This window comes from Calliopsis andreniformis, chromosome 5 (assembly GCF_051401765.1).
Source record: "Calliopsis andreniformis isolate RMS-2024a chromosome 5, iyCalAndr_principal, whole genome shotgun sequence".
NCBI classification, from domain to species: Eukaryota; Metazoa; Arthropoda; class Insecta; order Hymenoptera; family Andrenidae; genus Calliopsis; species Calliopsis andreniformis.
Window position 1 is genome coordinate 2944755 of NC_135066.1, and position 17287 is coordinate 2962041.

General features: G+C 37.4%; 3 protein-coding genes across 4 annotated transcripts in view; all 3 read left to right on the forward strand.

Moving 5' to 3' along the window:
- Ttll5 (Tubulin tyrosine ligase-like 5) overlaps positions 1-7898 on the forward strand; it is a 35782-nt gene extending 27884 nt beyond the window's left edge. For both annotated transcript variants that reach the window (XM_076378210.1, XM_076378211.1), the window contains exons 5-14: positions 3555-3661; positions 3758-3971; positions 4517-4773; positions 4845-5044; positions 5135-5364; positions 5439-5634; positions 5716-6022; positions 6103-6253; positions 6318-6484; positions 6558-7898. In XM_076378210.1, coding sequence (XP_076234325.1) covers positions 3555-3661; positions 3758-3971; positions 4517-4773; positions 4845-5044; positions 5135-5364; positions 5439-5634; positions 5716-6022; positions 6103-6253; positions 6318-6484; positions 6558-6777 — 2049 coding nt within the window. In that variant the 3' untranslated portion in view covers positions 6778-7898. The remainder of the gene's footprint in view (positions 1-3554; positions 3662-3757; positions 3972-4516; positions 4774-4844; positions 5045-5134; positions 5365-5438; positions 5635-5715; positions 6023-6102; positions 6254-6317; positions 6485-6557) is intronic.
- A 2324-nt stretch (positions 7899-10222) lies between these two features.
- Positions 10223-14524, forward strand: LOC143179556 (uncharacterized). The gene is made up of 7 exons (XM_076378853.1): positions 10223-10703; positions 10781-11112; positions 11191-11331; positions 11396-11461; positions 11537-11601; positions 12007-13009; positions 13067-14524. The coding sequence occupies exons 2-7, from the start codon at positions 10786-10788 to the stop codon at positions 14399-14401; spliced, it is 2937 nt and encodes a 978-aa protein (XP_076234968.1). The 5' UTR covers positions 10223-10703; positions 10781-10785; the 3' UTR covers positions 14402-14524.
- A 113-nt stretch (positions 14525-14637) lies between these two features.
- Positions 14638-17170, forward strand: LOC143179557 (uncharacterized). Its single transcript, XM_076378854.1, has 2 exons — positions 14638-15210; positions 15267-17170. The coding sequence occupies exons 1-2, from the start codon at positions 14638-14640 to the stop codon at positions 16455-16457; spliced, it is 1764 nt and encodes a 587-aa protein (XP_076234969.1). The 3' UTR covers positions 16458-17170.
- The last annotated feature ends 117 nt before the right edge of the window (positions 17171-17287 follow it).

The window sequence follows — 17287 nt, forward strand, 5'->3', positions numbered from 1 at the left end:
CGATCGATCCTCGACACCGATCGACTTGTACGTTATTGAGAACGGTGACGGGGTCGTTGGGATAGAAGCGAATCGAACATGGTCCTTGAGAGGTACCATTCTAGGCTCACTTCCTGGCACTGCTTCTTTTGGTTGACGCGTGCTTTCCGCTTGAAATACTTCTACTGGCTTTGTCATTGGGTCAGGGAATATTCATTCATATTCTATTGTATGCAATTTCTACTATGGTATAGAGAGAATGGCACTGTTGGTGCTCAGTTGAGAACAGCTTCTCAGATTTTCAGTTCCTGAGAAGCTGATCCAAGTGGTCCACTGTTGGCGAATGAGCCTCTATTGGTACAATGCTCCCAACTGGTCCTCTGCCTCTCTGGTCCTCTGTATAGGTATAGTCGTTTCGCTGTTGGCATCATCGTTATCACCTGGACCATCCTCTTGCCCTCAGGGTCTAGTCTTCAGTGCGATACTTTTTTAGTAAAATTATTCGTGCTTTGTGCTGACCGAAAGTGTTAATAATCGAGAGTTCAACACCCTGAGGACTGTTGAAATGAAGTTTAAAGGTGTATTTTAAGAGTTCATTCCCTCTCTTGGAAAAGAAAGGGAACATGAAAGGGTAGAGGGGACTGATTGCGAAATATTTCACATGCAGAGCGTTTGATCGCTTAACGATCCTGTTTCCGCGACAGAACGCACGCGTTTGTGACGCAAAAGCAAGTCCATTACAGAATATGATGGGACCAAAGAGTCTACATCGATGAATGAGAAATCGATGAGTCGCGTGACTATGGTCACGTAGACCAATGGGGAAGTTAAACACTCATCATCGACCCTTCTCGATATTTCTTCCCCTAGCTACGTGATTCTTCCCTTAGTAAATACCTAACTAAGCTTCCAGAAGCTTCTTATCTATTGCTATTGTTACAATTGATAGTCTCTAGCTGCTCAAACCAAAGTACACAGAATAGAGATTGAACTTGCGTAGTCATGAACGTTTACTCCCCTAGAAAATAAAAGGAGTTCGGTTCAAGAAAGAAACTTAATTCGACTAAGTGTTTGGCGATTAGATCCACTCGACCTGTGTCATCTATTAAAAGCAGAGTAGATTCAATCTGGTGTCATTGATCCATTGCCTCCCACGATTGTTATCAGAGTACTGTGATCCCTCTGCATAGTGATTGACGCAGTAGTATAGTCGCAACTGGTTACTAGCACATTACTCTCAACTATTATAACATTTTTTGCGGCCAATCAGTGTCGTCCTTTTCTTCCCCTCAATCAATAAAAGCTCATGGGACGATGATTCCATGGAAGCATCGATTGCGTCAAACTCTATTAAGTTTCGAGAGTAGGGACGGATTGTCACCGAGCTGGTATCGAATTACGATCAAGTCGATCTTCATCGGAGTCAATTGATATGATCTACATTCACTATGGATCACATGAACGGTTCATCGTGCTCAATCGTCGAGTTTAGGTCGCCATACGAGGATGAAAAGACTCCTTGCAGTATGCAAATAGCCTAGAAGCTTTGAAGGCCCAAGTATCTTCTGGAAAACTGAAGCTCGAGGACTTGGATCGATTTTAGACGAGCCTTTTAGGACACCCTGTACATAAGACTGCTTCCTCCTGGTCAGAAAACTGACACTAAAGATTCATATGCATCAACTGAAGTTGCACAGAAGTTTTGGAGCAAAAACAGAGAATCTCGAACTGATATAATTAGACTTCTACGTCACAAGCTATCCGGATTTACGTCGCCATCGATTAACACAGAGATACAAGGCAATTTGCATGAAATCTCAGACTTTATTTCAATCTGGACGAGTTATGTACTACAATTGCAGTTAATTGTCTGTTTCTAGGAATAGCATAAGAGGGAAGAAGTTCCCGTGACTAATTCGAATTCCTTGATCAGAAGGGCATCTTCGATGATCGTGTGGCGATCATTCCAAGTTGCTGGACTTATACAGGATTTTAATTATTACTGATGTCGATTCAATTAGAACGCTTGAATTAATTAAAGAATTATCATGTGACTCACTATAGTACGATATATTTACACAGATTTATACACAGTTCGTAAAAACGTTACCGTTTCACACGTTCACTTCCACGTGACGAACGTAGTGAATTTCCTTCCCAGGGTTAATGGCTCTCTTGTTTGCGACGTTTTTCCAGCTTTTCCTGTAACTCACATTTTCAAGATCAGACGAGTCAAAGGAAATGCTCGTACATGGAAATTTTTTCGAGCATACAACGTTCCAAGCGGCGCTCTATATTTTGTAACGTTATTTTCTCGAATTATGATCTAATTACTGCTACCATGGGGCCTCTAATTCCCCCCTTTTAATTATAATTATATCGTTAACGTCGCTTCGTCCTACATTCCGGTCGATTGTACGGTCTTAATTAAACTCGACTCATTAATTAAGCCCGTCGCGGCGCGCGCTTTAAATCTCGTTACAGCGAGTACCGTAACGAAAAGTTGCGATTATGTGCGCTCACAAAGGGAGCACAAGTATCGCGTGCACGTAGACTAGACGATAAAAGGACTGTATGAGCCTTGAATTACCGTATTAAAATACCGAGGAATTCTTAGGCACAGTATATAGAGTATCTTAAGCAAGAAAAAATCCCACATTAACTTTTATGAAGATTCTGTAAATGCGAGACTTCAGACTTCAAATTCATGGTGATTTCAATCGCGAAAAAAAACTTTGTGAGGAAACTGAAGCTATTTAAATTTTAACAATTTTTTAGAGAAAAACTATCTTTTGTTTTCTATCTGCTTCCTAGTGTGGAATCATTTCCATAGAAATTTAACTTAGGGGTGTGTAAGTAGAGGATTCGCTCTTTAAAATGACTCTAAGAAGTTTATGTACAATTACTCAAAAATTGATGATTCAGTGTTCGAGTACTTTTGTGAGCTTGTGTACCGAGAGGAAGAAATAACACTTCTGACTTGCATATTACAAGCTTCTTGAGACAATATATTATCTTATTTTTCAATGAAAGTGTTAATAATGTAAGAGAAATCGCTCCTCTCCTCTATAGATGTCTAAGAATATAATACTTTAAAAATAGTAGATAGTTTATCCTGATACGTAAGAAAACTGTTCTTTGTTTTTCCCGACTTACGAGTTAAAGCTATTCTTGCGACTTTGTGATTAGAACTAAAGAGGATGTGTATCCTAATCTCTTCTGCGGAGAACAATAGAAGAAAAGGACACCGAGCATTGTGCTCAGCGCGCGGTTCGTTCTTATCACACAAAGGTGTCCGCTTTGGTGATTAGCAGTCCGTTCGCGCAAATATACGTATTGTTCCGACGAAAAGTGACCACAAGGTCGATGAAGGCGATACACGGCGAATGTCAATGCGGCGAGAATATTAAAATCGCTTCCACGTTCCGGTAAATCCACGCCAGCCTGTTTACGACCAGCTGCCATGGAGCATAGAAATTTCGAATTGCGTTGTTCACGCGAACCACGAACACCCTAGGAATAGGGAGAAAGAAATAAGCTTAACAATTGAATAACATGGTACCGTTTCTCTTCAGGTTCCCATGAACGAGACAGATTTTAACATTCTTTGGATGGGGAACCACCCAAAGCCTGACATCCTACGCAATCTGATGCCTCACCAAAAAGTGAATCATTTTCCAAGGTATTTTAATTATACTGCAGTTATATTCAGCAGTGCAACTCATTGAATTTTAATTCGCACGTGTTCAAGGTCTGAGATTTTGTTTTTCGATCGTAGGTCGTATGAAATCACGCGAAAGGACCGCTTGTACAAGAACATCGAAGCGATGCAACGCAGTAAAGGGCTAAGAAACTTGGACTTCATACCCCAGACCTTCCTGCTGCCCAGCGAATCGAGGGAATTGCTCACAGCGCATTTCAGGTATCGCGGGCCCTGGATTGTCAAACCCAAAGCCAGTTCCCGCGGACGTGGCATTTATATCGTTAACAGTGTGAGCATAATAATTTCTAGGTATGAGTTTAGATAACGTGGGTTGCACCCAAGCATGCTTCTCTTCACGCATCGTCTGTAAATCGTGACCGTTCCCGCTTATAGTGCGAAGTCCAGAGTGTTGTAGCTGCTCTGCGTTCTAATACAGACCTAAAAGAAGCTCTAGTTTGTAAAAGTAACTCTTACTGGGAAATTCGCAAAGTATATGTTTAGCTATTGCTGCACACTTGTCTAATTTTGTATTTCACGCGATTTAACATTGTCCTTCGTTTGAACAGAGGTGTTTGCTCATAGTTAAATTTTGAAAATTCGACACATTATAAATTTGAATATTTGAAAATTTGAAAATTTGAATATTTGAAAATTCAAAAATTCAAAAATTCGAAAATTCGAAAATTTGAAAATTTGAAAATTCAAAAATTTTAAATCGTGCATATTAAGAAAATAAAAAAAATGGTACTTACAGATAGAAATTGTTAGTATTACCAGGCACCTCTGTAACTTCATGCGAGCAGCTATTTTAAATACTACCTTTTATACTTCCAGCCAGAAAAGATCCTGACGGATGAATCGGTGATCGTGGCCCAATATATAAATAATCCCCTTCTGGTCGATGGGCATAAATGTGATCTACGATTATACGTCGCCGTGACGAATTACGATCCTCTGTTAATCTACCTATACGAAGAGGGTCTAGTAAGATTTGCCACGGTCAAGTACGACGGTGGTAATCAGTACGTGTGGAATCCTTGTATGCACCTGTGTAATTATAGTATCAACAAATTCCACGTGGATTACGTGAAGTAAGCAAAGTCACTTTCGCATAGACTCCATTTTTTGCTCATTGTCTCATTTATTTTTAATTGTCCTGCAGAAGCGAGGATCCAGACGCGGAGGATGTGGGTCATAAATGGACACTGTCAGCATTGCTTCGACATTTACGTTCGATGGGACAAGATACAGAATTATTGATGCAACGTGTAGAAGATATTATAATAAAATCGATTCTTGCAACTGCTTCTGGTATTGTCAGTGGTATCAAGCAGTTTGTCAAGCATCCGGAGACTTGTTTCGGTAATTTCTTGGTTATAATCGAGAGCCTTAGTAGACAAATTAAATTGGAGAGATAGGAAGTTCTTATTTTGACAAAGTACGTCTGTTTAGAATTATTCGGCTTTGATATCCTTATTGATGACACATTGAAACCCTGGTTACTGGAAGTCAACTTAACCCCATCGCTGGGATGCGATTCACCGCTGGATGTTAGACTGAAATCGGCGTTAATAGCAGATCTACTTACACTTGTTGGTATTCCAGCAATTGATCCCATGTTACGGCCTCAAACTACGAATCTCAATCGATCCACAGCTGCCTCTACCAAAAAAGTAGCTAGTGTAAGTTTCTCGTCACGAACACATCGTTGAGCAAATATACACAATCACACAAGTCAGCATTTCGCTACTTTTAGTGTAGAAGAGTACACTCGGCTGAAACATTGTCACAGAGAAAGAAGAATGTGAGCAAAAGTAATATCAATAAAACAGGTTTAAGCCTTGAGCAGCAACGTATAGTAGCGTCTGCGAAAGCGCAATTCGAGCGCAGGGGAGGATTTGTTCGTATATTTCCTAGTCCAAAATCTTGGGAGATGTATTCGCAATATTTAGGTGACTGAGACTACTTTTTATCTATTTATCATTATTGTAAAATACTCCTTCGATTATCTGGCATTTTTTTTTAATTTACAGATCCAACAACAGGGATTCCAGTAGTTTCGGATCCCTTAGGGCCAGGCAGAGTCCCGCAACACGTTAACACGAATTATAATTTGATGTTACATGAACAATTGTTTCCAGCAGCCAGTCGAACTACTGGTTTCATCATTCCTGAAGTTACCCTGGACAGGCTCTCTAGGTATGAACGATATGAGAGAGCTTTAGTGAAAGGGCACAAACAGAGTTTGGATCGCGGGGATAGTAAAGAAAATATGGATACAGATAAACACAAGTATAAGACTCAAGTGGTCCAGTCTATGCAGGATGGAAATAAACTTAGGTTGGTCCCTTTATTTTATAACACAAGATTACCAATTCGAAGAAATATATTTATTGTATGATTATTAATATTCTTCTTAGTCCTGGAGAAGCTAGGAAAGCCTTCGGCCTATATTTAGGACATGTACTGCGTAAAATATCCCAGTCCAACGCGGATCCAGCATGTTGCGACCTCGTAATGAAATTTCTTCAGCAGTCAGCTAGTAATTTAAGAACCCCCTTCTTCTTCACAGTAAGTTAAATAAAGTGTACCCTCTGAAGGCCCCACATTTTTAATTTTGTAATTTTTCATTCAGCTACCGAGCAGTAAATTGAGCGACAAAGATCGAGCTGCCATCACCGCTAAACAACTGTCAGACTTTTTACATCTGTACAACCGAGAAACGGATTTATATGCGGATACAGTGGATCGTCCTCGTACTGTCCCTAATCGACTTTTTCAGAAGTTCTTGGCTGCTGCAAGGTAGGCACATGTCTAATATCGTGATTATATTTCTGTAGAATACTTTCACGCATGCAATTTATTTACCGAACAGTGAACAAGACTTGGATGATATACTCATTCTACAAACGAGACTGTACAAGTGTGCCCATAGTTTCTTGGGAAGGAGCGGTTTCGCAGGTAGTCTACCAGGTCCTAATTTATTGGGCTCTCTGCCTCATATTACGTCACGCGTGTATTCTAATGCTGCTACCAGTGAACAATGTAAATGTAACCAATCGATTACTAGGCCTACAAAAGCTCCGCGTACATAGATATATAATGTGTGAATATCCGTCATAGCTGCATTTGTTGTTGTTAAAATATCAAGTACAGCTGCTATAGGACTTCCCAAGTACAAGTGGACAATCATCCACACATATACACGATATTAACATTTCCCATCGTAAATATAGCACAGGAAAAGAAAATCGTAACACAGAATATTTTGGGTACGCTTTCAGAGCGCTTTACTAATATTTGCTTATTTATTAAGCTAGGAGAATTCATTATTGTCAATACTATTAATGAATTAATATCTCAAGCCTTCTTAAAGAAGTTTTTCTCTTAGTATCTACAGTCGAATTCGTGTTCTTACGACTATAATTGTATCTAAAAAACCTAGTTTTGAATATTAAACATTCGTCAAAGCTAGATAGGAATATTTTAAACTAAAGAAAATGAAGTCTTGGATTTAGGTTGCGTGAGTTCTATCATATTAAACAGGTGGCCAATTAAGATTGAAACATTGTAGGATAAAGGATAAGGGTCTTAATCAATTATTCAATTTTAACGAAGACATATTGTCGGCCTATTTAAGGGGCTATTAATAGTTACATCTTGAAACAAAATACCATGTCAAGTTTAGTGGTATTGTGAAACATTTTTCAACTTTATAAAAGTAAAAGAAAGCTTCGTTTACCGAGAAGTTTATTGAGATGTGTATAGTTTTAGTCGCATTAATTGATTGTTTCATTTTTTATTATTTACTACATACGTTTTGTTGTCAGAAATTTCAGAAGCATCTTAATATTAATAAGTACGGTTTTTATAGTTTTACTTAACATGTTCCTATTTAAACTATAATTTAATTTAGTTAAAGCAAATACTTTTATTTATACAAAGTTCAATTGAATGCCTTTCCTCTTCTAGTCAAATTAAAGGTAAAGGCATAGAATTATTACAGCATTTTGTTCGAAAAGTTGAATTCGTCCATGAAGAATACAGTAGTTAGACCTAAGATTTAGCTAACAATTTACACAGAATTCAACGAATTTAATTAATGTGAACACACAGTAGCAGAATTTTTGCGAGATCAATTTTTGAAGTGCAATAATTAAACAGAACGTTTGATGAATTCGAACAGGAGTCAGTATAAGATAAAAAAAAGTAGTTTGTATAGTGATAACGGTACATCTGCTCGCACAATGATTTAAATCGTGTTTCAGTAACATACACAATGATGTTAAGTACATTGAGTTGTAAAAGTGGTTGCTGATAAAAAATGGAAAATGTTTGTCGATGTGGTTGGCAGGTACCAATCCATTAAAATGAAGTTTACATAGGTCGTATCCATCCAAATAAAGCCGTCAATATTTAATACAAGGATTTGCAGCTTATAGTTCCAAAGAATATATTTCATTCGCATTTTACATGCTTTGTAACACATGTGTTACCAGATCAGATCTGAAGAGTTGGTTAACATAAATTCAATTCATTCACTGTGATACAAGTGCATATGACGACATGAAGCATAAGTTAAGCATAGTATGTTGCACCGTGGCTATTTGATATATTATACATGTTATCGCAGTGAGTTGATCTCACATGAAATAAATGAAAACAAAGGCCCTAACATTATTCTTTAATAAGCACAAAGAGAATATTGTTACTGCATTATTATATTCATAATCTGACTTGCTGAGATCAGTTCAATATGATATTAGTAATTTTTGTTTCGAAATTGAATATATTATTGTAAAGGGACTATACAACGAATAGAGTTAAAAGTATAGTAGCTAATATGCTTCGTTTTATCATATTACATTTTTTCTTCTTTCTTACTTTTATCTTACAAGTCGATAAAAATAATAAGTTCAGTAAAGTTATTTGTTTCATTGTTAAGGATTTTATTTCTAATATAGTGAATTTTTTATTTCTAAGGATTCATCAGATAAAGTATTTATTTCCTATAAGTATTTATCATTGTTAGTGAAAGTAATTATCGTGTTTAATTTATATAGTATTATCTTTACATATGTGTATCACACATTACGTTCTACTGCTCGAAATTATATTCATATCTGGTTTCATATTTATGTAACATGAGCATATCAGTTCGCGTCCATTTATAGATAAAAACAAGCTTTATGTTTTAAATTAAGATTAGCAAGTATAAAATACATACTGCCATTATTTTATAAACATATCTTTTCTTTACTGATGTATTTTTTATATCTTGGAAACTTTGATTTGAAAAGAAACAATTTGAGTACCAAAAACGTAAATCATGTAAAATTGCACAAACTCTTATTTTAGTGAAAGAATCTCAAGAAGAAATAATTTTACAATGTTAGATTCGGATATTTCCTAATTTCATAATAAAATAATGACAAATAGAATATATTAGGAAAAAGAGATTATATTTTAAGGTTGTCTATTATGTTCAAAAATAAATCCAAGGAAGGCATAAACATTTGTATGACTTTTAATATTGTATTGCAACTATGAAATTATTTCGTATTATTATTGTACTTAAATGTTCACAATCTGATAAGCGAAAAAATCTGTGCTGATGTATTTTTGTGATGTGAGTTATTTATTGTATTGTAACGCAATGTGTGGTTGAAAAATGCAAGGAAGATATAGGTAGAACTTTGCTTTTTATCTTTATGCAGTAAGTTAATTGTTTCAAGGGCATAGCTGCTTATAAAACTTTGTAAATCGTCTTGACACAATCAAAGGTTCTTTTGTATCAGTATTTTCAGCAGCAGTACATCCAATGATTCGGTTTAAACAGAAAAAAATAAAAGAAGAGATTAGAGAATACTTGATTATGAGAGAATCATTGAATCGAAATAATAGCAAAATTATTATTTGGGATGCTAAACTTAGTAAATGTACATAAAAAAAGAAAATTGTTAATACCTCTGTGTTGTCTATACAACACTCCCTTCCTACCTGTGATTTGTAAAATTTACTAGTCAGCTTACTGCATTTACTATAAATAAAACAATTGCTATGTACAACTATTTTATTATAATCAATTATACAATTTACAATATATCAGCAATATAACAACTGTATGAGAACGTGTATCGAAACATGACGGGCAGGAAAATTACATTTATAATTTCATCAGTTGTTATAAAGTTGAGTATTGCGCAGCCTTCTTAGATCTTAAATATTTAAATAATACTGGAAAGCATTGATTGTATGTATCTATAAGCATACGTATTTTCGCATTGTAAAATTATCTTCAAATTCAAGTACTCGAAATAAAATGTAGTAAGTCAGAATTCGTATTTACATTTTCAAAAATTTTCTACAGACATTTCATCCAAAAAACCCGCGCTACGCAAAGAGTAGAATGTCGTAGTACCAGAATCGTCATATAGGTGGCGCAACTATTTGTTTCTCAAAAATGTCTGCACGCAGCCTTTCTACAAATACAATATAAATTCTATGTCGCGTTCAGTAGATAAAGATCAGTGGCCTGTCGGCTTTTCTCTAAAATTTAGCCATTAATGTTGCGTATAATTATCTCCTTAAGATTTACATCAGAATTTGAACGCTGAACAAAGTCACAGAACAGAGTTTTCTGGAAAAACTCGATTAAATGAATTGCCTACGCTGCAAGGACAGAATATTTTCCTACTTTTCCCTCGTTTGATCCACGAACGAAATTCGGCGGCAGTAGGATGACACGCAAGCTGAAAATTCGTAAATATTTATGACAATGGCTGGAACGCGAGGCATTCGAAGAATATATTATGATTTCAAGTGATTTACAAAAAAATGCGCGCGAAAATAATTCATCTGTCAAGGTATTGAGTAATTGAAATTCGACGAAACAGTGTTCGTGATGCACAGTAAGAAATGAGACTTTGACAAGAACGAAATTAATTTATTAGTTTTTAAGTCCTCGTCGTTTATATTTTTGGGAAAAAGTATATTTTTTGTGATACTTCCATTTTTCTCAGTAAGTGGGTTTTCGTAAAGGCTTAATAAAATCGATACAATCTTTAATAATGCAATAATAATAGTGTTTTATTTAAGATACAATGGAAGCTGAAAATTCTGTTACGTTGGAGTCCTGTGGAGAGGATTCAATTTTAATTCAAACTGTAAAGAACATGGTCACAGAAAATACTGCATTAACAACCGAAGAAGAAAGATTTTTCGTAGTAACAGATGTTCAGAATGAACAAGAAACTGTAACAGAAGCTCCTAATGAAGAGTTGACAATAACACAGTGCAATGAAAGATTGCCATGGTCTAATTTATGTAGAATATGTGCTAATACTAGTGACCATTTAATTCCGATATTTGAAGGAGAAGGTTTGCAACATGATTTATGCAGTAAAATCCACAAACATCTACCTATACGTGTATGTACTTGAAAAAACGGTTCATATACATTACATATGTATTTATACCACAGTTACATACATTTCATTTCATTATAGATATCTGAAAATGATATACTTCCTTTACAATTGTGTTACCATTGTGCTGCTACATTATTAGCATGGCATGAACTCTTAGGAGGATGTCTAACTGCAGAAAAGCAATTGTTAGAAATACATGATGCTCTGCAGGAAAAACAGGTACATATAAATATAAAAAAGAAAAAAAATGATAGATAATAAAGTTTTTATATTATTTTTTTAGAATTCAGAAGTATTGGAAGCTCCCATGCAAGATATTACATCAGCATCTAATGCTACAGAATCTCTAGTAAGTGTAAAACTCCTGTGAGAATTTAAGTTTTAAATATACCTTCAAAAATTCTTTTAATTCTTTTAATTGTAGCATCAACAACAGGAAGCTGTAAAGGATGAAGTTAATGAAGAATCAGCTGTCAATAATCCAGACAGGTAATAATTTCCTTTATTAAAAAAAAGAACATAGATAGTACACTGGAACTACAATACATTTAATTGAACGTGCAGAAAATATGCCTTTTATAATTAAATCTTTTGTCAAAATCCATAAAATATATATTCACTGCGTGAAACAAGTAAAAACTCTCAAAGAAAACATTCCGCGTTGACTATTTCTATTTGAAATATGGGACAAGGATTGTTCTGTCTATGCGGACATAAAGAGAAACAAACATGTATAATACGCGTACCTATGAAATAACAAGAGTTAGACTTTAAAAATCATCGAGAAAGATCATTCTTCCCAAGTGCCATTGATAATTGGATTGAACAAGAACAATCTTCCGCATCGTTACACAGTAGCTGCAAATCCGGAGTCAAGCATTGACTGTTTTGCAGGTGCAGTAAGATGCAAACACCATTTAAGGTGTTTCTAGACACGCAGAATGTATTTCGGAAGCCACACAGAAAAAAGTGCCAGCAACAAGACAGAAAACCCACAGATAACGGAGATTGCGATTCGGTATGGATCACGGTTATGAATTCGACGTTCGATCAACCTGCTGTAGTGCCTTCTGATCCACTACAAAATAATGATATTGATTGGAAGGAAGAGGTTTCCCAACTATACGAAATAAATGATCTAGAAAATGTAGCATGCGTACCAGAAGAGTCTTTGAATTCGAAAGATGGAAATGGAAAGACGAAAGGGAAATGTAAACTTTGCTCGAGGGATAAGAAAACCCATGAAGGCCCTTGCGATCATACGAAACGCAAAGGTCCCATTGACGTCCAGAAATCTCATAAATGTGCTGAGTGTGGAAGGTGCTTTAAATTAAAAGATTCATACGTGAGACATATGAGGATTCATAGAGGCGAAAGACCATTTACTTGTCACACGTGTGGAAAGCAATTCCGAGATTCTGGTGGCCTTTCGAGACACGTGAAAGATGTTCATGCAAAGCTGAAAAACTTCATGTGTGATATTTGTGGCAAATGTTTCGCATCCAAAGCTACGAAAGAGGATCATCGTAGGACGCACACAGGAGAAAGACCATACATATGTGACTCGTGTGGGAAGACATTCAAATCAAAAGCTTCCCTCTATATTCACAGTAAATTACATACAGACGAGTTTCCACATTCGTGTACTCACTGTAACAAAAAATTCCGTAGAAGGCAGGAAATGCTGGCTCATGTAACCACTCATACAGGAGAGAAGAACTATGCTTGTAACATCTGTTCGAAAAAGTTTAGAGTGAAATCGGAGCTTGTTAGGCATAAACTAGTTCACTCGGATAATAAACCATTCGTTTGTCTGAAATGTGGATTGGCATTCCGACAGAAACGTTACTTGAACAATCACAATAAAAGCAGACACATTGAAACTTTACGAACATGCTAATATGCGTTTTATAATTTTCTTCTACACAGATAACTCTGACTACTTTGGATGCAGAACGAAAACATTCAAATCTGGTACATTTATTATTTTTCCAGGTTTGGTCTACCTCAGAAGAAATCCTTCTCGGCATACTGTTCGTGGCATATGACAACGAAATGTACAAATAATATAATTCAACCCACTATCAAATCTACAGTCCCTCGAAAATGTATTAGAACGAATACTGAAGAAAGTATAAAAGAAAAGACCAATGATTCTTTTAAAAACTTCAACAGCACAGACTTTAACATGTCAGAAATCGTGAAAACCATGCTATCCCCTGAAAATTGCACAAATGAAACTGTATCGTCAATAAACACATCCACCGATTCATCAGAAGATCAACGCACATATAAAAACTGTAAAGAAAGTTTTGGAACAGAATGTCACTTAATACGACACATATCCGAAAGTAACATAGAAGCATGCAGTAATATAAACACAAAAGACATGGACGGTGAAGACGAAAATGTATCAAAGGATTCAGACAAAAACGAGGACGACAGTACAGAGGATGAAGATGAGCCACACTGGCAATTGTATCAGAGATGCAAAAGAAGAAGATATGAAACGTATCCTTGTATGTATTGCGATTATACGAGCAGGATGAAGAAGCAATTAGAGATTCACTTAACTGAATCACATCCAGAATTCACAGAGAAGAAAGACAAGAAACTGAGGTACATCGACAGAGATTTGGTGATGCGTGCTAAGACAGAAGTCAATGGAAAAGTGTATTATCACTGCAACGAATGTGGCAAAAACCTTTATTCACCATATACCTTCTTCTGGCATATACGAATCCACACTGGAGAACGTCCCTATACTTGTCATCTCTGTGGGAAGCAGTTTCGCGTGAATCAGGGCTTAGCGAGGCACCTAAAGGACACCCACGCAGGCATAAAGAATTTCCCATGCGACATTTGCGGTCGAATGTTCACCACCAAGCGCAACGCTGAGGACCACAGACGCATACACACAGGAGAACGACCATACGTCTGCAACGTGTGCGGGAAATCGTTCAAACAGAAAGCTTCTCTGTTCGTGCACAATCGCACCCACTCAGACGTGTTCCCTTTCAAGTGCAATTTCTGCAATCAGAGTTTCCGCACTCGACCGCCGCTGCTAATACACATAACTAAACACACAGGCGAGAAACCCCACGCTTGTGACATCTGCGGTCGCTGTTTCCGCATTAAACACGAGCTGAAGCGTCATCGGCTGATTCATTTCGACGAGAAACCGTGGCAGTGCACCGAGTGCGACCTCTCGTTTCGTCAGAAACGTTACCTAGTTAGCCATAAGAGAATTAAGCATAACGTGAGCTCGTCGGTGGCTGCCGCCAAATAACGGGAGATAACTGTCTTTTCAGGTGTAAAGATCAAGCCGAACTCGACGCGAAACTCGAGTCGAACGACTCGCAAAGCAGTCACCATTCGGACAGAGAAAGTCACTCTTCAGGAGTGCAATTGCTTTCAAAAACTGACTCGAAGAAGTGCATATCAACTTCTCCTACTGACGACGCTGTCCAAGAGGGAAACGTGGAATTGAAAGAGAATGTAGGAACATCTACCACCGAGAAACGTATGGAACGTGTTACGTTGTCGAGACGAACTCTGCAGAAGCGCGACGAATTAGCTCGATCCAGGATCACTGATAATGGATTCACTTACTATAAATGTGAAGACTGCGGGAAAACATTGTCTACTTCCTATAACTTTCTGATCCATCGCAACACTCATACTGGAGAGAGACCCTACACGTGTCACGTCTGTGGGAAAAGCTTTCACTCTGCATCAGGCCTGAACAGACACGTGCGCGACGTCCATACAGGAATTAAAAAGTTCCCCTGCGATATATGTGGTCGTTGTTTAGCTTCAAGAGCCTCGCGGGACGAGCACAGGCGCACTCACACTGGAGAGAGACCTCACGTCTGCGAAACCTGCGGGAAATCGTTTAAGCAAAAGGCATCTCTGCACGTTCACAGATCCTTTCACTCGAACAGATTCCCCCATGAATGTCCCTTCTGCGAGCAAAGCTTCCGTCGCAAGCAGGAGCTGACCAAACACGTTTTCGTTCATACAGAGCAGAAACCTTACCCTTGCGACATTTGTGACAAACGATTCCGCAGTAAAGGCTGCATCAGTCGCCACAAGCGGGTCCATAGCGAGAATCGGGGCTTGTACATTTGTAGCGTGTGCGACGCGAGATTCAGCCAAGAACGTTACCTGAAGAGTCACAACAAGAACTTGCACCAAGCTTCGCGTTCAGCGGTTTGATATCGGATGTCTGTTTGTTTTACAGGTGGAAGACTAAATCCAGCGGCGTTGCGCGTATACTGAAGATCAAAAACGAAAGTACAAACAAGGAGGGGATCGAGTACGTCCAGTGCGTTCGATGCAATACCATCTTCGTGAACATGCAGTATTTTATAGATCATATGAACACTGAACACTCGGTTCAGATTCACTATTGTCAGTATTGTAAGCTAGCCTATAGTCAAGGTAAAGACTTCGAAGAACACATGAAGACACATGGTACGAGCTACGAGGAGCCAAAGGATGCTACGAAAGACGACACAGTAGAACGCTCGACTGATGTAGAAAAAGATAGTCTACAGGATAAGAAAGCTACAAACGAAGAAACAGAAAAATTTTCTTCGTTTACTTGCAATTTGTGTGGAAGAACTTTCAGGAAGAAGTGGGTGCTGGAGAACCACATATACAGGCATACAGAAATAAATTGGGGAGAAAATACAAGCGAAACGGAGCTGGTGAGAAAGGCGCAGCAGAAGATCAATAATCGGCTGTCTTACAAGTGTGATACTTGTAAGAAAATTATACTGACGAAACGGGGTTTTTTACGCCACATTCGCGTTCATTTCGACAAACGTCCCTGCACATGCGACCTATGTGGGAAATCGTATAGGATCGAGCAAGACCTGGCCAGGCATATAAGGGACGTTCACGATGGGCTGAAGAAATATGCCTGCGACATCTGTGGTCGTGCGTTTGCGAACAAAGGTGCGAAAGATGATCATCGAAGAATCCATACTGGTGAACGGCCGTATGCATGTGAACACTGCCCTAAGATGTTCCGTACCCTGAATTCGATTTACGTCCACAATCGCATACACACGGATTACAAGCCGCATAAATGTTCGTATTGTGAGAAATGCTTTAGAAGCAGGCAACGATTGACCAATCATGAAACCACGCATACGCGCATCAAGGCTTTTGTCTGCGAAATCTGTGGTAAATCTTTCTCGGTGAAGGGGGAAGTTGTTCGACACAAAGCGACACATAACGAAGAGAAACCATTTGACTGTAAATGTGGCATGAAATTTGGTCAAAAAAGATACTTGAAAAGCCACATAAAACAGCATCATAAAGAGGCATCCTCGTGATTGCTATCAAGAGCTAGTAGCGAGTAAATGAGGAGCAGCTCGTTGGAAATGACCTTAAAGAGTTTTTTACGGATATTATATAGCTTATATGTACAGTCAGATAGGTGTATTTTATTTGTCATGTAATTTTTGTATGATAAAAGTCGTCTTCAAATATTATACGTCTAAAATCGATTAAATTGCAGTGGCAGTATACTGTGCGTTAAATGCGACCTCTCCCTTGCTGCGTGCACCTGCAGTTCAATAGATCGTAGCTGCAAAGCTACAAGTGCATCGTTAATTTGACCAATCGCATACAGATGGAAACGTGTAAAATCAATTTTAGACGTTTTGAGGTGTATATAATGGGATAAATTAGTGATGCATCTGTAGTTATGTGACTAGAATCGAATGAACTGCGTGCATGTACGTATTTAATGATTAATATTTATTTTGAAATTGTTTGATAAATGAAATAAACGTATTACGATGTATATAAATTAAAAAATAGTACGTTCTATATTAAACTTTTTATCGATATAAAGCACACGCAATATTCATTTCACTCGTCATAAGTAATTCATGTACTTTCAAAGTTTTAAGCGCTATCGTGAAAATATAATTTAAAAACTTGCTTTAATGGGTAGCAAATATATAATTACTAGATAAAAGTTCGAAGGTCGCGGGTTTAGTGATTTTTAAAATAAAAGACGAGACATGCATTTAGTGAACATGATCTTTATATTGAAAACAATAAATTCTTAGGAAAATATTATTTTATATAGAAAAATATGTTTTCTTCATTTTTTTCATGCTGATACATTTAAGTTAAATAGAACTATAACAATACA